This window comes from Varroa destructor, unplaced genomic scaffold (genome assembly GCF_002443255.2).
Source record: "Varroa destructor unplaced genomic scaffold, Vdes_3.0 BEIS01000007.1, whole genome shotgun sequence".
NCBI classification, from domain to species: Eukaryota; Metazoa; Arthropoda; class Arachnida; order Mesostigmata; family Varroidae; genus Varroa; species Varroa destructor.
Window position 1 is genome coordinate 11,495,131 of NW_019211460.1, and position 23,111 is coordinate 11,518,241.

General features: G+C 38.2%; 1 protein-coding gene across 2 annotated transcripts; it reads left to right on the forward strand.

Annotated features, from left to right (window-relative positions):
* The first annotated feature begins 348 nt into the window (after window positions 1-348).
* On the forward strand, window positions 349-22,736 carry LOC111254722 (NBAS subunit of NRZ tethering complex-like). 2 transcript variants are annotated; one of them, XM_022815867.2, is made up of 38 exons: window positions 349-662; window positions 2,190-2,226; window positions 2,531-2,743; window positions 3,026-3,254; window positions 3,562-3,702; window positions 3,831-3,996; window positions 4,179-4,306; window positions 5,457-5,633; window positions 5,787-5,910; window positions 6,423-6,710; window positions 6,986-7,171; window positions 7,511-7,744; window positions 8,076-8,279; window positions 8,399-8,499; window positions 8,732-8,848; window positions 9,264-9,414; window positions 9,569-9,661; window positions 10,341-10,554; window positions 10,682-10,896; window positions 11,033-11,209; window positions 11,434-11,526; window positions 12,127-12,406; window positions 12,689-12,765; window positions 13,071-13,230; window positions 14,520-14,665; window positions 14,874-14,978; window positions 15,393-15,505; window positions 15,806-16,044; window positions 16,411-16,643; window positions 16,975-17,174; window positions 17,384-17,736; window positions 18,032-18,348; window positions 18,511-18,834; window positions 19,017-19,383; window positions 19,637-19,907; window positions 20,121-20,370; window positions 20,699-20,815; window positions 21,007-22,736. In XM_022815867.2, exons 1-38 carry the CDS (start codon window positions 480-482, stop codon window positions 21,244-21,246), a joined length of 7,263 nt encoding a protein of 2,420 aa, XP_022671602.1. In that variant the 5' UTR covers window positions 349-479; the 3' UTR covers window positions 21,247-22,736. The 2 variants fall into 2 exon arrangements, with proteins under 2 accessions (XP_022671602.1, XP_022671603.1); XM_022815868.2 differs by lacking the exon at window positions 2,531-2,743.
* The last annotated feature ends 375 nt before the right edge of the window (window positions 22,737-23,111 follow it).

Below are 23,111 nucleotides of genomic sequence, written 5' to 3' on the forward strand. Positions count from 1 at the left end.
ATAAAAATGGTGCATATATTTATAGTTATTTTTACTTCGGCATTCAATTATCAGACGGACCGTTTACTCCAAGGCCTAAAGTCAATGCTATCTTTGTTGTTTCAAATAAGTAAGCAAAATATCCAAGTTCGTTTGCGGTTTAAACATTGTAAAAAGACAGGTAAGCTTAGTGGAGATTTAATTATTACTTCACAGCAACTCTTTATCTTTTTACATTTCAGATTTATGCTCAGTTTTTAATTTACTTTTTGGGCTATCCGAAGATGTGACTGATGGCCACTGCCAGCGCCAGCGCCAGCGCGCATCTGATTCAAAGCGGACGAAAACGCAGCACACTGTTGCACTCGGAATTGCTGCTTTCAAAACACAAACAAATATGTGCAACGTTGACGTAGCCCGAAACACCCTGAGTTGATAAACCGAAATGTTCGAAAAGCGGTGGTGTGTGTTCAGTTCTGTTTCCCTATAGAAACCATTGTATGTGTAATTCAGAACAACGAAGTTTCGCGGCAGCGTTGCTGTTTCTAACTTGCGTCCGTGACGTTTTGCAGTTCAAGATACTGTTGACAATGTCAACTGAAGTTGATAAGACCCTGGAGGAGCGAGACATTCTTTATGAACTGTTCATATATTCTGAGTGGGTTCAGGAGCCTGAACTTGTGGTGAGTAATAGTTACTCTCGTCGTATTTGCTGCGCGGGGTTGTTCACGGTCAGCTGTTGACTACTTGCTACATTTATGTTCCGCCTATATATAAATATTTGTCAGAACTTTACTAAGGGCGGCTTTCAATGTATCCCGTTTTTATCTGAAATAAAAAAAAGTCGAAAAAATAGTTTATTGCTTAAAAAACCCGTTGTTGTTATTTCTTTGTTGACTAGGTTGGTATCAAGTAGTCAATGTGTCAGCGGCGAGACGCTGACAATAGGAAGTTTGTTCTTACAAATAAAGCTATTTATTTTCCGGAAATGACGAATATGCTCAGTAAGTGGTCTGCGTTGTTTAATGCAAACTATATTCAGTATGCTAATCTTCGCATTGAACGGTTGTTTAAACTAAATCCAACAGTCGCGAATCAATATACAGTCTGTTTTACAGGTCTACTCCATCGGTAGACACCTTCAAAATGCTCCAGATTTTTTAGTGGTTTTCCGGTAACTATACACATTTGCATGGATATATGTAATTTTTATAATTCTTTTTAAACAAATCGTCTGTTTGCCATATAAGCGGGCTGGTATGACTCTGCGACATTGCTGTGGCATCATAACTTTCCTCAAGGAAGCACTTTGTGTGAAAGATAAAGCTGTATATGGCATCGGCGTCATATCGACTTAAAATAGATGACTACATTAAAATGCAAGTAGCAGGTAAAATGTCGCAGTGACAATTTCCTAAAAAAATGATTTAGTTCTCTATTATGTTTTATTTTACTTACAAGTAAAAAGTATTTTCACTACTGATATTAATGACCAACTCTTCACTTTCTAAGACGCCTTGAGTGAAAATATTTGCTTAGATGTGTCTAGATGTATTATCCAAAATTATTTAGCCGGATATATAGCGGAACGTAGCCTAAAGTTGAGTAACAGACATGAATATAGTCTGTTCTAACAAGTAAACCATATAGTGATCTATAAATCTTAAAAAAATAGACAGATATTATTACATAAAATATTTTCTTGTTATAATTGAGAAATTCTTAATATAAAGTATGACTTGTTACTTCAACTTCATAAATATCGATTAATGATTTGAAAACTGTAGTAACTATTGTTTGGCTTTGTTGCATCTTCATCACTGCATACGAGTCCGATAGTTGGTGTCAATTATTAATTAAACAACGTGATCGTATTACTTCCTGCCTCAAGAAAAATACATTGGATCTCATAGCCATCATTTCGATATTCTCAGTTGGGGAAACTACTGGTGTACTCCCTAGAAAAAAAGATGGCGGCGCTGTAAAAGAATTGAGACGACGACAAGAACAAAAGCTAACTTTAATTTTTAATAAGGCACCGTAAAATCGTATATTATAATGATTAATGGTAATCCAAAGTACTGTGATACATTAAAACATACCCTAAATTGTACATTATCTAAATTCTTGTTAACTATATATGTACCATTACTATACGACTATAAAAACGACGATGGAAGTGTCGTTTCATAAACTACTCGTTATTTCAGACAAAATTCGGATATGGTGATGACTCGTTAAGGAGACGTAAGTACTTTTCAAATTGTGCATGTTAAGTTATGTTATTCCTTTTATGTAATTTTTTTCGGAAATAGTTGAAGGTGAGATGTAACTATTTATATGCACAGTAATGTCTAACACTGAGCTCGAATATAACTTAGCCTAGTACTTTTCCCCTGTGGCAAAGTGATAAGAGCATATATTAATTTATAGTAATCGAAATCGGAGATTTCCGCTCAGCAGAGATAACTGAAAAATTCAATAAAAAATTGATAACTAGTTTTATATACATACCTTTTGTAATAAACATATTATCATGGGTACCTTTTAGGCAGCCGTGGTTCCGGTTTGATTAGTTGGTTCACGCCAACATCGTCCGTGTGTCCACCAATTCTCTGGCACAGATCCTCATTTCCCCCCTGGCAGCTAAGTCTATCAGCAGACCATCGGCTCTGTGCCATTCTCAAGCATAATGAGACAGTCGAAATTCGTAGCAGTGGCAAAGAGAGAGCCGCTTTTAGCTTTGTCGTGGCTACCTGCCACTGTAAGCATCATCCGCTTGAATTGTATGGAACGAAAATAAGCTACCTGTTTACTTTGTTCAAATTGCCAAATAGTGGAAACACGTCTTAAATTGCATCTTCATAAGTATGTTTGCTTCTCTGAGCCAATTACTCGGTAGTTTATCTGTATTCTTTTGCCATTTTTTGAAACGCTGTTATATAACGATGATTAACTGAAATTCATCTAAGAGATTTGTTAGATACTATAAAGATACTACTATCTATGATTTTTTCTAACTGCTAAACATTTTTTTTTCGAACAGTAACCCCAGAAGCGGAGACACACTTCCGTTGTTTGTCATGGTCTCCTGACTCATCACTATTAGCTGTTGGCTCGCCCTCCGGACGAGTTGAAATGTTTGATCTAGCGGGAGGGTTACAGTATAGTCTAGAAAATGACAATCCACTGGCCGCGTTAGAAGGTGCGGCCGGAGGTCATGCACTTGTTGACATGCTCTGGACCCGGACAGATAACACTAAACGGACCCAATGGTAGTTATATGATTTTTCTTTAATTCGATCTAGTAAAACCAGCACTAATGTAGCTATACGTTTGTAAGGAAGGACAATAGAATTATTAATACAGAGGAAAACGTAGATCTGTTTAAAAAAACCGTCACAAAAAACCTATGGCGGAGAGAACAGCGTTCGTACAGCTTTATAATCGCTGTTTATTTTATTATATCATGATAACATTTTCAGGTTATGGTGCTACTATTCGACTTTTATAGTAGGCTTACGGCGGCAAGCTTTTCAGGTTGTTTTTTTGTGCTTGTGTATCTCATTGTTGTGTATTTAGGTCGTACGAGCTTGTTCTGGTCTCTTATAATGGCCAGGTTCGTAGCTACCTCGTAAACAGCGAATCATATTCACCGGCGTTTACCCTCGACATCCCTTTAAGAAATGGATCATCTATTGGCTCCGTCGTTTATCATCCAGGGTAAGTAAGCATGTTTTGATCGGCAGTTCATCGATTTGCAAAAACAGTGTCTTCTACTATGGGACCGTATTTCTCTTCAAGATCATGAATGCTATTTTCCTTTGTTAATTTCATTCGTCCTCATCTAGGTACTCCTTACTGTTGATCGGTGAAGGTAGTCTACGACAGATGGACCATGCAGATGTAAACGATCCGACATTGGTAGCTGAGGAAGCAGGCCTGAGTGCCTGGAAATTTTTATCTGAGAAGCCCTATCTGGAAAAGCTTGCTACGATATATCAGGACACCACACGAGTAAGAATAGAGTTTATCGGAAAAAAACTGCTGTCTTTGTAAATCGTTATAGTTTTGTTTAAGCTTGAGCAAGAATTTGTTAGTACGAATACAGAGAATTTTATGGCAATGCTTATTTTGTTTTTCCCTTCTGTTTTTATCTATCTATACTCATAGGTGAATTTATCCATTTATTTCTCTAGGGTGGTATCTTTTCGTCGATGCTTACATATTTTCGAGTCGGTTGCGAAGACGCTGTGCTCTGCCTGGCTGTTTCACCATCGGGCAAACAACTACTCTGTCTTCACTCGTCAAGCACCATTTCACTCTGGTATAATATTTTAATTTTTATGGACAAAGCCATTAAAAGCTCATCTATTTCTAGCGACTTTTAAACATCGTTTTATATAGCAATATTTTTTAATGACTGATAAAACATCATGAATGACAAGAGAAAAACTACTGCAGTTTTTATCATTAACAACATAGTCTGCTATAAACGAGAAGTTATCAATATTTAGAATCTTTATGGTAATATTTTCTACCTTTATGCTTCTCCCTGGTACAAGGTTACCTTTATAATTTTAAGGGCAGGTTAGATTTGCTACAAAGAAGCAGTGTCTTTTTACGCTACAGCATGGTATTTTGCTGGCCACTTATTACGCATATACAGTTACCAAAAAGCTTGTTGCAAAGCGTTGTAATGGATCAAAGGATGAAAATCTACAATTATTATCATCACTATTGAGGTAATGACGTCTTCGTGACCCATGGCTTAACTAAACCGATCCCCCATTAAGCCTAATCGCGGTCGATATGATATTATTAGTCGAAAAGGGTGAAGCGGGGGAAGCAGAATTCGAAAGATGCGACAGAGGTACTTCCACCGCTTCTCAGTACAGGCAAGCGAGCTGTGTCGAAATACAAAAAGCAGAAAAGCATGGATATGTTCATTTGTCCATAAACTCTAACATCTTCAACATTTTCAAATTAATATTTAATTTAACATATAAAACAAGTATTACAAAAAAAGTATAACAATCACTATAAGATTCTCCAGCCATTCTACAAATTGTATCATAATTGTATTAATTAATTTGATATCTCAAATAAAAGCAAAACCGTGCATGTTTTTTCTAATCTTTGAAGGCTGGCTATTATGTAGGGGGCATCTTGTATTTCCTACAACAGGGACCAATTTTATTTTTTTACTCATAAAAATAGTTCTGGGTGCTAGGACGACCATTAGCATAGGCAGGCCACGTTAATTACGTCATCACGTTAGTACTATTACATGAGACTCAGAGTCAGCCGAAAACAATAATGCCGGCTGACTCTGCGGAATTAATTCTCCACATAAATATTTTGTTGAAAAAAAAAAAGACCAAATTTAACATAATTGATAACGCTGGCAAAGTTTCAGTGTGCTGGAAGGGTGTTTTTTTTAATTTCCCATTGTTTTCTTTTCTAACGTAATGCAGGTCGCTGCCTGGCCTTATTCTCACCCGGGTGTGGCAGTCGTTTGAGCTGCCAGCTTTTGAAACTACGAACCCGTACCTGCCAGATAGCGAATGTCAGTTACACCAGAAGACGCGTGGATTTTGGGACGTAATAACCGTCCAATGGTGGAACGAACAAACTATTGTTATAGTGAGAAGGTTAGTGTTGGGTTAAATAATAATGTGTTTTCTAAGAACCTCGTATTGACCGTGTAACGTAACCTAACCCAATTGGTGCTATACGAAATCTGTTGTGCTATTTTTATCGTAGGCGCTAACCCTAAATATATACAATTATGCTTATCTTTTCAGGGCTGGGTCAATATGCGTCATGTCATTAGAAAGTAAACGAAATCTTTTAGGCGACAATCCTGAATGGTTCGGATTGGCACCTAGATTGGCTGCAATAGATACGCAGGAATTTCTCACATTAGAGGTAAACAGTCTACAGTGCTTATAGGGATGATACAAAAAAGCAAATGACATATAATTTACCACGGATTTAGCAGGACGTTTTCTATATACCTTCAAAACAGATGCGCTTCTCGTAAATTAAAGCAGTGCTTAGTTGTAATACGTTTTATAACTTCGGAAAAAGCAGTGACATGTCAAAAAGTAGATGAATTATTGTAAGCGAGATACCTGATCCCCTAGTTTTCAACAGGATAGGTAGCGCCTTTTGTTGTTGTCATTTCTGTTGATAGTTTTTTGCTTTGATCAAAAATAGGGATATGAAGGGTTGCTTATTATTCTGAGAACAAAAAAGTAGGGAGGGCGGTTTCAGGTCTAAACACGTAGTCTGTTTTTCGGCGACCACTTATATATTCACAGTTAATCAGAATTAATTTAATATTTGTTACCATACTTTATTTGACACTTAATCGTTTCCGTTAACTTGTTTTAATGTTTTTTAATATTTGTTGCTAATTGGCTTGATTCCAACTTCAGTGTGAATGGCAGATGGGCTTATCGAGAACGCGAGCGAATTCCTCGTTCATTGGTTCAGAGTTAGAGAACAGCCTTCTGAAGGAAGATGTGGATAACGAAGACTCTACCAATACTACGACAAGTCCGTCGTGGGTGCGTTGGTTGCTAGGATTTGGACCTCTACGAAGGACATTGGAATATGTGGCTGATATGGACTTTGGGGACGATGCAAAACCTAGACGAGTGGTCAAAATCTATCGCCTGCTCGGTGTGAAAGCTACAAGTCCTTCGGAACTGTTTTCTGTTAAGGTATAGAAGAAAAATTGAAAGATATGAATCAGGTGTAGCCATTAGTTACATACTGTAATCAATGGTAAGCGTGAAAAGGAAAGAGATAATGTGTGAACTTTGAATGGTTTTGAATTAAAAGTAAAATGTTTGGGGATTTGTACTGTCGGCCAATTCGTAAGGCTTAAAACTTACCTAAACCTTAAATCGATAAATAATCTCCCCTCAAATGCTTAGGTAGCCTGCTTCTCCAAATTTATAGCTCCTCTAATACTTTTTATGGAATGCCTATTTAGATCGAAAATGGCGAATACGAGGAAGCCCTGTCACTAGCGGCCCGTTACGACCTCGATCCCGATCCCGTATTCCAGCGTCAATGGCATCGAGCGGAACCGTGTAAAGCAAATATTGACGCCTACTTGCATCGTGTCTCCGACCGCCAGTGGGTTCTTAACGAATGTTTGAACCAATTACCAAGTGATGTGAGTCAATTCAGCGGCGAATTCGATTGGAGTCTAAAAACATCAGTCACAATTATTTTGAACAACTTGGTTTCACTGATATATGGATTAGTTTTTATAGAGTCCAAGGACTCCTTTCGCTTTTAGTTTCTAGCTCATTTTCCAGTACTCTCTGTTTAAAAAGCTGTTTATTTCTTTCTTGACTTTCTTGTTGCAAACTCTTACCCCTGTCGATTAGAAAAACCCTTTAGTTATGTTATACGTGTTTGCAGTACGACTTCACCGCCAATATATATATATATATATATATATATATATATATATTACACCGAATTATAACAACTAAATCCAAATTCACAGGCGGTGTCCTGTCGTGAGTTGTTTCTGTACGGCATTCGCATTACCAATGTGTTTTTCGTTGCCGGAACTAAACGCGAAGATATAGCGGATAAGGACATCGCTGCAGAGGAGGCCATGAGAAAAAAGATCATTCGGGACGTTCTACGACCCGAACGTTTGACCCAGTACCAGAAGTGGATATTAGAGTGCCGCAGGAAACTGCTTATCTATCTAGAAGCCCTAAAAATATACGAGGTATTAATACTACGATACAATATTCGCAAACGTGCATTTAATGTGGAATGCCGTATTTACGAAGAGCGGTGTGTCATTATGTCATTTTAGATAAGCCTCCAGGTAGAAGAATCAAGAGTCATTCTTTTAAGCCTTGCCAATGATACCTTATACTTTGCAGCAGGTGTCACTGAGTGAAGAGACAAGCGTTAGCATGTTTAAATCTTTTAAATTTACATGCGGTACTGCCATTAAACATAGATGGATTATAATATTTACATATGTTAACCGGGCTGTTCCATTCTGAGTAATTTAACCTACTGCTTTTTATGCTGTCTTACATTGTTCGCAGTCTTTCAACAACACGTTTTCGAGTACTGAGTTTGGCTGGTTTCGTGAGCAAAGTGTACTGTCGGTTGCCATTCACTATGCGCGAGACGGCAAAGCTGATCCCGTTTTCGAACTACTAATTCAATACAGTAATCAGCTGGCACATCATTGGCTACCCTTGCTTACCCAATTTCCAGAAACAATCAGTCCTGATATTTACGCCAAGGTAGCTGTGCTGAAATGCATCACATTGATCATATTATTTACTTTAAATGAAATATAAAAACATTTAAATATGAATTGTGTAGGCCAGCAGAATGCAACGAATGCCGATGCAATTTACAGATCTTGCCATACGCCAGTTCCAAACCTCCATACTCGATTCGAAAATGGCAACCAGGTGATAGTGGCTCGGAACCTGACTGGGCAGAGAACCTCGTTCCCTGGTAAGTGCGTTATAGCCATTCATTTTGTCTGCAAAGCTCAGGCAGTTAACAATTTTGGTCTCAGTAGAGCACAATATAGTGCAGTTAAAACTATCACTTACCTGTTTTATTCAGTTACTTAAGTATCAGGTCATTGTAAATTAGGACAGTAGATGCTTACCTGCTGGTAATGATTTTTGGAATTATGATTTATACGACGATGTCCATAATGATATTCGTCGTTGCTAATTAGTCCCTTCGTAGAAGAATGGGAGTCGACGGAGCGCGAATTCTACGAGGAGAATCCCGAAACTGTGCAATGGCAATGTGCCCCAGGAAAACAACCAAATTATGAGATGGTTTCTCAATGGTAAGTAGTGTGTCGGAACATTTAATTCGACCGCCCCAACTTCTTGTAATGTATAATGGTGTATGACGTGTCTTACCTAAAAAGCATACAATTTGTGAGAATGACATTGATAAATGATTTGAGTGCCTCTTTTAGTTCCTTAATATACTTTTGAACCTAAACCAAAGTCGAATTTGCTTTAATTTTTCATATGTACCCTCGATTTCGGAAAGCGCTAATACTTCAAAACAGCAAAAACTAACTTTAGCACCATCGATTTAATCGAAATTTTTTTCATTTCGTTCTGGTGATGTTTCACACGTGGCGCGTTAAAAATGGTCGCACTTGCGTACTAGCTTGTATTCGTTTGTTTGTCGAATAGGTAGGCACTATTAGTAACGGAACTAATTAATCGAATTTCTACATATCATTTTAGGTATCTAAGCCGGGCAAAAATGATTGAAGAGTTTACGATGCTTACTGAAAATGCGTTGGATCTTGTCCGTTTGGCTTGTCAGAAGCTACACCCCAAAGGAGACTTGGAAAAGCAGCTTACCCAGCTGAAAGATAACCTCACCTCTGTTAAGGTATTTGTGAGAAAAAATAAACACTGGCCTTTCACTAATTTTGTCTGTTATTATGGTATCGTTAACAAGTGAAAGCAATATGCAATCAGATGTGCTGGATTCAAATTTTATAATCTGTAATGATATAGTTGTATCGACTATTTTTTTCTTACAGATGATGGCATTCGATTGCGGAATGGAATTTGTGACGCTTCGTGATATTGAAAATAAAAGCTTTGCGGAACAATTACACTTAATTATGGCTAATGTTAGTACAACTGAAATGACTTGACTACCCTTGATTATAGGATTATTGTCGCTTTATATCCCATAAAGTTGTTTTTTTTTATTGATAGTCATACAGAAATGACGTCGTTTCATTTACGACAGAATGAGGAAACTGAATATGTAATTTATATTCTATTTGAATTGAAGCAAACTTATTTTTATTTAATAGCTTATTAGAAGAAAATATAGCTCGACGCCATTTGGGAAACTGAACCCGGTCAGTGTGGTAAACATTTGAACTTCTTTTCCTTAATGAGTCTGTCCAACTTATAAATAGGGCCCTACGCAATACAGTACCTTGCGTTGATTTGTATATGGGATGTATCTATTGTGGTTGGATCGTCCAATAACAGTGAGGTAGTGGTAAATATGACACCGAAAGATGATTAGCTGTCGTGCACATCTTCATTTAGTATTTCTCACTATAGGATAAATTACTATAGATTATCTCGGCATAGGACCTGCTATTCATGTAATACAATTACCTTTATCATGAGTGTAGATTAATATGTTAATTTCTTGATCCTTCTCATTTGCTTGTAGACTATTGACTCTAAACAAGTGATTTATTTTCAGTCTTACGCATATTTATGTATATATAAAGGCTTCGTTAAAAAAATTAGCATATGACAAATTGTGTCTTGTTTAACGTGAATCAGGCAAATGATTCATCTTATAGCACGTGTTTTCGTGAATGGTTGTTGCCATTCATTGAACGCTGCGAGCGATCGTGCCCGGGAGCAAAGCTAGAGCTTCTCAAAGGCCATCTGACCGAGCAGGCAGCCCACAATATGGACAGGGTACTTAGGGTTTGGGATTTCCTTACAGCTGCGGATGGTGTATTCGTTACACACTCAGTCATTGGAGATCTTGGTTAGTATACGGAGTTCATTTACATTTAAAATTTTTCAATATTTTACTATTTTCTACGTAATGACGGTTCAGTGATGATAATTATTCGTTAGCTGGTTTGATTTGTAAAACCGGTCTCGATGTGCAGATCATCGGGTGGAGATTGCTTTGGCGTGCATTGAGGCGTCCCGTGAACACGAACAACTGCAACTGTGTCACAAACTACTTTCACTGTTGCCCACTCGTCCGAGGTCTGCCACGAATCAGATCAACTCGTTGTATGATCGACTTGGAAAACTCAGCAACCGAGTTGATACCGCTCAGTTCTTTGGCGAGTATGGAACTGAATTAAACTTAGCACAGGTGAAGTAATCACATTTAGTATGAACACTCAGTAAAGGAATTTTTTCCTAAAGCAAAACGAATGTAAATGCTCTACTAATCCTAGAGAAGGCCACATTATTCATTTATGGCTTTTTATACGGCTGCCTTCCTTCAGGTGGCCGAAATCGAACAAGACGGTGAAGCAATACATGATATTCTAGGGAAAATGTTTCGCCGCCTATCAAAAAAATCACCTTGTCTTGATCATCAGGATTGGATTTGCGTCGCTAAAAACTGTCACGGTTTTTTGAAAAAAGTTTTGCCAGCTCTCGATTTGGATCGTTGTTTCGAGGTAAGTAATTATCGTGGAATTGCCTGAGTTGTAGCTGGTAACATTGACGTTTCTTTTTTTTATTTATTTCCGCCTGTCGTTTTTTTCCGGTGACAAATTATGTACATATTAACGAATCATGAGAAAATGTGAAATATTGTAATCAATTTTGTTATTGAAACAAAAACGTACAATATGTTTTGATTTTTACTTTTACATGGCTGCCTTGGCTTCGGGAAATAAAGCTAATGTGTCAGGCCCTCCTTAGTTCAACGAATCACGACAACATACATATTGCAAAAGGTCTGATGAATATCAAAACAACAATTTCTGCTCAGGTAAGTTTGAAGACATATTAATAGCAGCGTCGTACTTAGATCAAAGTCAAGCAAACATATAATGAAGTAGATAATTTATATTATCGTAATGTGGCACGTAATGTGATTTTTGGGCAGTATCATTAAATCTGGTTGCTACACTAAATGGGTATAAAAAAATTCGTATCTGGCGCTTTATGCCAAAAAAAATAATGCAAATATAACAGCGATGCAGTGCAAGGAAGTGAAGTTTCAAAATAGTGTATCAAGGTAAGTACGATCGACTACTACTCCAAAATCGAGGCCGTGTTATTCACTATGTAGTAAACGTGTTAAACCGTTGTGAACTTTACACTGTTGGGAACAGTGAAAAAGATGAACTTTTTTTTTTATCGGATAATGGGTACGATTGTCACATCTAGCAAGCCAATTAGCTTTTGTTTGTTTAAAGCCATAGACAAGTTAATACTTGTGCTGCCTTTGATCTTATATAACAGAAATCCATAAGGTGGTCATATGAACGATGGTTGTGGAGGATTATTAGTCTAGTACTCGATTAATATTTTTTCTATTCACATGACTTGATTTGAACTTGTCTGAACAAACGCCATGCGGAGGCAGCATCAGCAGCAAACGGATGACACCTTGATGTTTCCGTATCGACTTTCGCCTACCATTTCGCATCGCCTGGTCCTACACGCTGCATGTGATTACGTCGATTCGGCAACGTCCTCCAACGATCCCAGCGTATCTCTAGCTACGGCCTGTCTCTCTTTAATAGGTGATACGGACCTTAAGGATCTAGGTGAAGACATAAAGCGTGAGGTACAGAAAGAACTCGACCTCATACAAGCCCTTCCGCTTTTGAGTAAACTCGGCGTACAAAGTCTTCCAATATATAGTACGTTTGTGTTACGAGTCTACATTAGCTAACCATCCAAACTTTTTTAGGTATGCAACCAGACTATATAGATAAGACTTTATTTTGTACGATAGTTTTCTCGCTTTTTTTCTACATATATCGAGAATATATCTAGTTGTATTAATACGTGCGCTAAGCATTTTTATTCTTGCGGTTTTGGAAATTTTATGTTAAAATCTACATTTTTGTTCAACTGCTGGCATCGTTTCTGTTGTATCTATTGATAGGACATGTCTTATAACAAGGTTTTCCTATTTTCAGTACGATCTGCTGACAAGATGAAGTTGATTCAGGAGGCTCTTGTTTGCAACAAGACAAACTATAGAAGTTTCAATAAGGTTAGCCACACTTCCCCATTTGATAATGCAGAACAATTTTATGACCGTTACCTAGATTACGCAACGAGTCCTATTTTTTTTATTTGCACTGACCCACTATAGTATCGTGTTATCTTGATTTAAACGGGTTAATACAGCACCTATTTTGGACATAAGATTTAAGTACGATTAGATCAGTTGTTTCTATAAATTGCCCTAATAAATTCATACACCGGTAGAAAATCTGGAAACTTACAGATTCTTACAGATAATAACTACTAATAATTTGCTGCTGATTGGGCGATCGGTTGTTTACCACAATTTAGATAAACCAGCTGGCACAGTATCTTGGTGTCTACAAGGAAGAGGGTCCGACGGCTGTGGGTACCATTTTGTCGATGGTTGCTGAAATCGCCCAACGAGAAGGCGACCTTAACACTGCTCTTTCGTTGTGCCAACGCATCGTGCATGGGGAACACGTTAGTGGTGAGCTTTTAAAAATTCAATGATATCAAATACTACTCTTCATCTTTACTTGTAAATAAAAACTTTATGTATATATATGACTGGTTTAGCCTCAAATATTGTGTCGCTCTGCCAACTGCCTCAGAGTTTCCTCACCAGCTTAAAATGAAACGTACAATTTCCTGTAAGGCTTCAGGTCTCCTCTGGTAGAGAACCCAGATATATATTTTTTTGGAACAAATAGTCCAATTCGAGTGCCTTACAGAAAACTCTATGTTCAGTTAATTCCTTCATATATAACCTAAGCATTCCAAATGCGTCACAGCAGGTGGCGCGGTCTGATTGTTCAAGTCAAACTTTAGTGGGCTACAGAGAGTACTTTGCCGTGTCTCTATAACGATAACCATTAACGAGTATTAAAAAAGCAGCTCGATAATACTTATTGTTTTTCTAAAATTACTTTAGCTCCATACGATAACTGTTGACAAATGGCATAAAGAATCTAGTATGCTTATCTGCGGCAGTGTTGTTTAATCGCTAACACGGTCAGATAGAAATGCAGATCGTTTGAGAAGTAGATTTGTAAGATTACGACAGCCCTCCAGTTACTTCTCGGTCCATGCAGCAGACGTAAAGGTTTATGCCCTTAAGTTAACTGAATCTTTATGGACCGAACGTCAAGGTTTTCGTGCACTACACGCATTCTATGACAGGCTAAATTGTTGCAGTCTGCAAGAAATCAAAGTGTAGGTATTTCCTGTTATGTCTCCAGCTACTGCACTAATGGCTTGTCCCGCGCAGACTCTTTACAAGTGTCAAAAGCACGCGGGAACTAATACCGACCTAGCCATTTAAACCCCTACGTAAGACGGCGCAGAGAGGTCCTGCAAGATTCACCATCTGACTGCGGTAAACATTTGGTCAAGGAATAAGCAGAAACACTCGTTTAGTGGAAAAAGGTTGATGAGGTCAACCCTATCCATATCGTAGACGGAAATCTAGGTACAATTACATTAGTTTTCCTACACAAAAAATTGTCAATAAGCTTGTTCGTTATATTCACAACTATAAACTTTTGGGAAATTCGGATTCCTTCTGGTAAGAGGTTTTATGTATGGTCACTGTATGTATGTGTGTGCTGTCATGCATAGAACTATCGGGCAAGTAAGTCTAGGACGAAAATTTATCTGAGTTTATTGTCACTCTGTTATGTATGCAAGAGAGTTACTTTCAATCTGTTTTAAATGCGTGTAAGGAAATATATGTAGTTCTCCGTTAAGGGGGGGGAGTGCTTTTGGTTTCCTCTCTAGGCTGGAAAGCGTGTGCTCGACTAGCTAGCTGTGACGATTTAAAAAGATTCGACGAACGGCAAAAACTGATTGACTTCTGTGTGGTTCACGCTCCATCTCAACATCTATATAAACTTATCGAACAGAAGAACAATATACAACATCAGGTGTGTATAAAATTATGTTCACATAGCTTATCGAGTGCGAAAAGCTAAACGATATATATGTCGTTTCGCATATGACGTGAAAAAGCGGGTTGCCTGCTAATTAAATATATTTTCTTTTCAAGGATGTCTTTTTCAGAAATAACAATACCAAAAATATTATAAAAATACGTATGTGCTCTAAATAGGCCACTTGGTTTTTCGTCAGCAGCAATATTATCATTCGCTGGAGCAGAAATATAACTCACGACAAGAGATTTCCCTTTCTTCATTCCCGGCGGACGCCGTCGACACCGCTAAGCAATTTGTCAGTAAGGTACGTAAAATGTTACTGAGTTAGGAGTCTAATAAAGAACAAACAAATCTAATATAAAATGGTTAACTCGTGCAAGTGTATGTAGCTCATTGCTTTTCCTTAACAATGAAGAACATCACATCTTTGTAGGACGGAACACCAGTGAAGAAGCATACGTAACGATAATCACGAAACAATGCATTAGACGTAACACTTGCGTATTCGTGCAGTGACAAGTAACAAAGAGACTACACGTTAAAACATTTCTGAACCAGGCATTCAAATCGCAATCGCTTAAAGCGCTGACCTGTCTCACTACAAAATATTTTCACCGAATGACGTTTCCTTTGTTGCATTTATCTTAGTAATTTTGAATTCATTATTTGACTTGGTGATCATCTAATTGGAAATCATAATTATTATTCAAATTTGAAGGTAATTCCCATTGTAGCCCAAACAGTAAAAGGCGCTGTGAAAGTTGTCGGACCTTCTAACTCCCCGCTAGAAGACTCTACACTAAAAAATAACAAACAAGCTTACACAGAAAGGTACGTGCTAGTGTCTAGGTCGCGTTTAATTATTGTAGATTGTCTCATTAGTAAAGGCGATTGAAACACAATTAACTTGAACAGAAAAACTTACTAAAAAATTAATAGAGATTATCTTACATCACGTGCCGTGAGGCGTTGTCGATGCTAATAACCAATTTGGTAAATACGTACATGTTACCTAAAATGGATGCGGTTTACTTTTATCTTGTAGTGACGTAGCTTTCAGGCGAAGTAGCAAATGTACTGATTATCAATATAATAGAATAAAAACATACTGATAATAAAAATCCCTGTTAGGGAAACGTTGACGAAGTGGAGCGTACCAGCTTTCTATTCTGGTTTGTGGGGCGAGGAAACCTTACATTCACGGTTAAGTTCTGATTTCCACGCCATCAAGTACACCGAAGATATTTTTGAAGAGTCCAGCATTTCCAGTAGAACTTACTCGCTGCCTCAGTTGGCTACGGTAATGCATTTCGCTGCAGTTAATGACCGGATCAATGGGACGAAGTCCGTCATGTCTATAAACGATGACAGTAAGTACCTACGTTTGTTTGCTATATACATATATATATATATGAATTGAAAATGTAAAGGAGTTTGCGTAAGAACAATAGCGACTATCATCTTGAATGCTCAGTGAGCTGGCGTAAATTTTCTGAATAAGCATTTTTTATAGAAGTAAATAAGTCCTTAGACCCATTGCGAGCGCCAGATTATATTACAGGTTATGTCGTCTTATGTACGAACATCGTATGTGTGATAGCAGCCCCTGAAAAAGGTGACGACTTTATGAACTTGAAGATCAAATATATGGACACAGATATTTGTCACTAGTACAATGATATTTAGTTTCATTTTTAAATGAATTATTTGTTTATTAATAACAATTTTTCTTGTAGTGCTACTTTCGTTAGCCAGCGAATACCTCGCAGACGATGTTCTATTGGCTTTAGGACACTTGTTGCAGCTGCGCGATGTGCGGCGTGCCGAGGAGCTTTTTTTGCAACAGTTGCCCTATACTCGGCACTGCCTTCAACTAGGGGGATATACGTTTGCACTTGCAACAATCAGTCGGGAAACTCAGGAGGGTCACATCAAAGGCGATGTGTTCGTGAAAATGTCTAGAGACGAGGTTGGTCGCCATAAACAATTCATAATATAAACTTAAATCATTATGGATTCAATAACATCTCTAATTATAGAAACAGGCTTCGCTCAGTGTTAATCTTGCATGTATTCCACTAGCAGAGTATTTCGAAATGATAAAAGTAGAAAATATGCTATGCTTAGTAGACAAGGCCGGTCAATACGCTATAAAGCACAATGGCCACTCGAACTCTTCATGTTTTTGCCGTGATGGTTATGCGTTTCATGCGTTAACCCGGATAGTGGATTATTATTATTTGTACGAACTAAATTTCAGTACAGTCAAAATTGCATTGTTGTTCCGTTGTTTTTGTTAGCTTATTAAACATATAGAATCACTGGAGTGTCATTCGGAAGATACGGAGTCACTGCGCGTTCTAGTAAGCAAATTCCATCAGTTGGAGGCTGATCTGTGCCGAGCAGAGTTGGTGCAGCAGCAAAGTGGAGGGACAGTTGATGTCGGGCGTTTCGGTCACGATGAACAGTACAAACGAGATACCATACTTGGAATGGCGTTGTAAGTTATTATAGCGTTATATGGCGATAAGCATAATCTCGAATTACATTTTTCTGAGTAACCTTTATCCGTCGCGCATGAATTTCCCTATACAATGGGCTATGTTAATGAGAAGTCATTATAATACATGTTAGTTTTAATCTTGACACTAATATTTCGAGTTTATTATTTCAGTCTATCATTGTTATTATTATACGAACTCGTTCCAGATGCGAGGATTTGGAAACACTTCGCGTAGCTTTGAATCTTGCTCGTCATTATGACGTGCCTGAATTCGACGTGTGCCTTGGCCATCTCGAGCACCTTTTCCGTTCTGCGACTGACCCTTCAGCAATTGAGGCACGCCTTCAAGAGGAAATTATCGAAAAGCACCTTAAGGAAGACAAATCGGCTTTGTGGCATACATTACGCCAGAAGATCTATCCAGTTCTACGTGGAACGAACTACGATGTTTTAAAAGTGTATTACCATCTACTGTTAAGCTGCTCCCAACGAGAGTCAGATAAAAAGCGAATTGAAGCCTACATGATGCTTCTAGAAACTGTTAACAAGAAGCTGGATGGTATAGTACTCGTCAAACAAAATAGCTCATTCTTTCTTCTCTTCTTTCATTCTCTCAGCAATTTTTCTTCAATCCCCTTTTTCAGTCTCTTAGGGTGTAGAAATCACTAATGCTTTATTAATAATAATTAGTGTAGTAAGCGTGATGGTCAATCAGGTAGATAAATCAATACATATATACGCAGATATCGCAGAGACCAAACGGCTGACAGATTTATATAGTGCGTTACCGTCATAAGTATTTTGGTTCACGGACAGGTGAAAGATACGCAAAACATATTATTTTTGTTTTTTAGGTGTTGACTTCAAGCGTCTAATTAGCAGCAATACTGAGGAGCAACGGGCAAGTCTGTTGGAGGTAATTGACGAGATGAACATAGACGAAGTGATAAGAGTGTGCGGCCGATTCAAGTCATTGCTACATTCAATTAGTCGTTCAACAGTTCTGCAACTTTATCTCAAAAACGAGTTCATCGCTGCCGGTGATCGTTCTCGTACGGAGCTTAAGGATCTCTTTAAAAAGCATCTTAAACACATCCGATACCTGGATCCTGACGACGTACTCGACTTTATTATAGGTGTTTGTTTTGACCCGTTTGTTGCCGCTTACAAAGTAAGTATACGAACGTTTTGTGCGCACTTGAAAAAGAACTATGATAATATAAAAATGCTTAGAGGCACGTCGACTGGCAAAAATAGGAACTTCCAGTTCACTACACTTCTACGGGAGATAACAAATAATGTTCGTTGTTGCGCCCTGTTTTTGAATTCTTAGTTGAATCGAGGTTATCGTCTTGAAATTCTCAAATCGTTTTTGGCTTTCACTAAAAGCATGGCCAAAAAAGCTGCTGAATCATCTGCTGGGCCGGTCTCTCCTTCTCGCAGTTCATCAGAGCCTGTCACCGTCAGTACGGATCGGTCTGATCAGCGAGTCCCTATAAACAGCTGGGAAGAGCTTCAGACACGTCTTGCAGGGTTCCTACAGCATCTACAGAAAATCGAGGATGGCTTCGTCAACGAACTGCTTAACACAGCTGAGAACCCTCGACTGGCTGCTTACGTCGATATGTTTGAGATGACGGCTGGCGAGAAAATTAAAGTAAGTTACTTGAAAAGGATTATCTGTGTTAATGATTGCTAGCTGTACGGCGCTATTAGTGAAGTATTCAGAATAGGAGATTTAGCCCAATAAAGCGGACCTAGTTTCCTTACTTTCTCTATTTAACAGTTAGGCTTCGGCAATTTAGTTACATAAATCATCTATGAAACATATAATTTCAGTTGGAAGAGCTCCTGATGCACTGCGCGCTCCAAGAGTGTGATCCAGGTTTACTCGAATGCTTGCTGTCTATCTGTCCGTCAGCTGCTATCAATTACTCCCCTTCTGAGATCTTCTTAAGAGCTACGCGACTTGTTGTGGACAGACTAGTAAAGGAGGCCACTTCAACCGCAACAGTAACCGCCGATAACCACCAAAATCATGATAGCAGTCTACCGAAAAGGGATCCTATTCAGTTAGCATTTCAGACAAGGAAACCCATCTCAATTATGCGACGACTTTTAAAGACAGGCGCCAAACTTAGCAGCAACAAAAATTCATTCGATCGGGCCGTAGTCGAACTCGTCCGGCCGTTCTGTCTTGACAAAGGTACATCTGATCAATCAAGCTTACTAACCAGATTGACTTAAACAAAAATGGTTTTAGATTTAAACGCCCAGCGTTATAAACGTTATAAATGTAAACTGATATAAGTATATGTCGAAAATGTGATTCTACGCTTTTAAGTTTACCATAAGCTCGTAAATACGTTAATTATATAACTTTTATATAATTATATATAATATATAAAATTACTACTCTTACATTCAAATGATTCTTATGTGAACACTACCATCTGTAGCGGTAACTCTGTCTTCTCGACTGGAGGTTCTACGCTTGCTCAAGGAGTGTGTATGTATGGTTAAACCAGAAGATGAGGCAATACGTCTTCACCTCGAAACCTTGGCTCTACTGCAAGAACAATGGTCAGATATCAGCGTGGAATCCGAAGAGACCGCGAGCGCTGGAGGTCGTCTAGCACTGTTTTCAAGGCTGCTCGATGCCGCTGAGAATTCTGAACAGTTTGACACGCTCGCAAGTCTTCTCCAATACTGGCCAGCCTTTGACGAATGGTGTGTAAAACAGTTCGATTTTGATATAATTTTAATTAGCATAACTTATTCACGTACATAGTTATTAGTCAATTACTTAATGCAAGAAATATTATCTCAAGGTATAGGAAGAAGAGAACGAAAGTAATTCCCTAGATTCGGTAGATCGATACTTGAGTACAAAATGTACTGGGCCAAAGTATCCAGTATACCTCAATTTTGTTGCCTTTGCAGCGTCCTGTCGCCTTGGTTATCACTGCTGTTAAAAATGCCCAGCTTGGCCTCGGCGTCAGGTGCGACCTTCCTAAATTTGGTTGAAATTGCGCGAAAATACCACCCTTTCACCATCGACGACATTTACCAACTGGAGCATGCATGGGCAGATAGATTAACACCTACGGAGAAAGCCCTCTTCCTGCTAGAATCGGACGAGACCGAATGTCATAGCAGGGCACTGGATATTGTGCACGACCTTAAACCTGGGGTACGTGAACAATACTGTTGTTTATATATATGTGCTAAGTTTGCTCTAATATAAAAGTATGGTTTACCGCAGTTGCCTGTTATTATTGAGCTGATGGCGCATAATTAAAGAAATTTTATGAGCTATATTTACACCTTCTATACCACGTAACCATATTGTAACATTAGCATGTCTATTAGCATTTGACAATATAAATTTTCCTAAAGAAAAGTCTGCAACACAAATGACGTGGCCATTTTTGAAACCGCGATTTCGCAAGCTATGTATCGCTTTTTCTAAGTTTGGATACCGCTGGAGAATAGTAGCTGTACAGTGCTTGAAATTTCAGGAAATTACCGATGGAATGCGAGATCGTTTACTGAAACTAGGCCTTACTCCTGATTTCGTAGATGGTCCGCATTATGCCGGTCTTTTGGATCGACTCGTCCAAAAACCCGATTTCGAGGTGAATGCCGATTTTACTTTTTTTGGTATAGTTTTCTGTCACATAAAAAGTACCTGGAATTTTGCTTAGCAAAATAAATAAGTAGGAAGCAGTAGTTGAAGAACATAAAAATTGAAACATTTACTTGGGTGGCTAATATCACTGCTATAACCTAAATAGGTTCTAACATGATTCTATGTCTTATCCTACAGGCCGTCGCTGAGAGTACGGTAGACTCACTCGCCGCTGCCGGCATGATACCTGAAGCCGCCTCTCTTGTAGCATTGACTGATATGCTACCAAGCGCCTTGCAGTCATTTACTGGCGCCCTATCTTTGCTGGCTTGGAAACGAGGTGGCTATCCTGAGAAACGGACCTCTACGCCGTCCTCAGATGCCAACAAGCAGGCTGAAATTTCTAGTAAAGGTGCCACTGACATGGCCATACACTGACACCTGTTCGCCTATCAATTTTCCAGATCGCTTATAAGTTATCCCACAAAATGGGACTGCGATCTATTTACTTGTAACAATATGGATCAGCTTAAGGGTGCTGCACTGTAATTTTAAAAGATTCCGGGATGAGGCAGCAATTCAAGGCAAAATAAAACGTATCTGGAAAGTTCACAATGAAAATATTCTACTAGATTTAAGATTATTGCGGTTGATAACGCATTCTCATAGACTTGCGTTTTTCTGTTGGTTTAGACCCGAACGGTTTCTACTGACAAATATGATGGGCACCAAACTATACTAAATTTAGGTACTTTTATAATGCAGGCGGTGTTGCATCCTACGGAGTGCAGCTGTAAACATAGTAAAAAGAACACTATAACACAGTTTAGAAAAACGTCTTAATAAATACCGAGGTCAAAGTATGTCTATTCATAGCAGGTATGCGATACAAACGCTGTTCGATTATACACCGTAATTACTCTGACTAGTATCAATAAAGAATCAAATATTATTAAATCAACATACATTAACTGTAGCTATTTAGTAATATGAAATTAGATTAAGCAAAACGTACGTAGCGTTCATAGGAAAATATCTACCGCAGTAATGAATATAGATGAATACCGAATTTATTCATTTTCACTTTACTTATTTTCCAGCACCGATTACACTTAATCATTTGAGGGAGTGATTTTTTGTAATTATATGCGAGTGTTGAGCTGCGTTCTAGAGACGTTGTCTGCTGGAACCCACGTGTCATGGTTATGTGCCTTTTGAATCCCAATATTAGGCTTCATCGTTTACAAGAAACAGAGACAAATGCATCGAGGTATAAAGTATATCAAAACAGACCTAGAGGAGCGAGAGCAAAATTAAAAGCGAAATTGCGCAACCTGAATAGAAATTCACTTTACATACTATCAGGATTTTGAATTTAGGCCACGATGTCGACTCTCGATAGCCAATGGCTTATAGAGAAAAATGCGTAGGTAACAAACTTATTTAGCGAAAATACACCTCATAGCTTATTAATCCTTATTACATATCAAATTTATATTAACTATAACATCAAGTACATGTTTGAGCTATATGGATTTGTATGTCATAAATAGCTGGAGACAAAGTCGAGAAGCTAGATATATAGTATAATAAATAAAAGATAATTTCGGCTGTTCTTGATAATTATAACCATGCTCTTAGCATTACCTTTAATTAAGTGTTACAACAGGAGTCGACAGCTTTCGTTAAATAGACTTCGAACTGCAGATCATACGCCACCGCACAGCCCGTGTAATCGAAAGTAAACGAACAATGATTCAGATCGAACTGATCGTTTGTCTTTTAGTCAAGAACACGGCAAGTAACAAAACCAAAGTATTCGTTTATCGCTGTTGTCCTATTCGGAGTAATTCTGTGTGGTAGGTAGCAGTTACTCTGCTTACGCTTTTCTAATAAACGAATGCCACGTTACGCATCCTTGTGTTCTATATCAGTTTTTTTTTTCACAGAGAATTCAATGTTTCGTTGACTAACGCTCTCCGCTGTCCTATATTTACAGCGGAACAGTAAAAAGCATTGCGGCATATAAACTTGTGTGATGAGAAAACAATAACGTTACGAAAAGCCCGCCTTGGACTTGGAAATCCTTGATGACGATAATGACTCAAAAACCCAGTTGAAGTTTTACTGAATCCAGTTTATTTTGGTATACTTTGCTCCTTTGGAGTAAAAGGTCTCGACTTGTTAATATATTTATTGAATCCAATTTATTTTGGGTATATTTTGTTCGTTTGGAGTAAAAGGCTTGGACTTATTATTAGTATATTTATTGAATCCGGTTTATTTTGGGTATATTTTGCTCC

Bases quoted from the DNA above. Each gene is read 5' to 3' on its own strand.
- LOC111254722 (XM_022815867.2), top strand. From the start codon at position 480: ATGTGTAATTCAGAACAACGAAGTTTCGCGGCAGCGTTGCTGTTTCTA. The intron at 8,280-8,398 runs GTAGCTGTGCTG...TGCAATTTACAG, and splicing joins GTCCTGATATTTACGCCAAG to ATCTTGCCATACGCCAGTTC. The intron at 18,835-19,016 runs GTAAGTTACTTG...ATATAATTTCAG, and splicing joins CGGCTGGCGAGAAAATTAAA to TTGGAAGAGCTCCTGATGCA.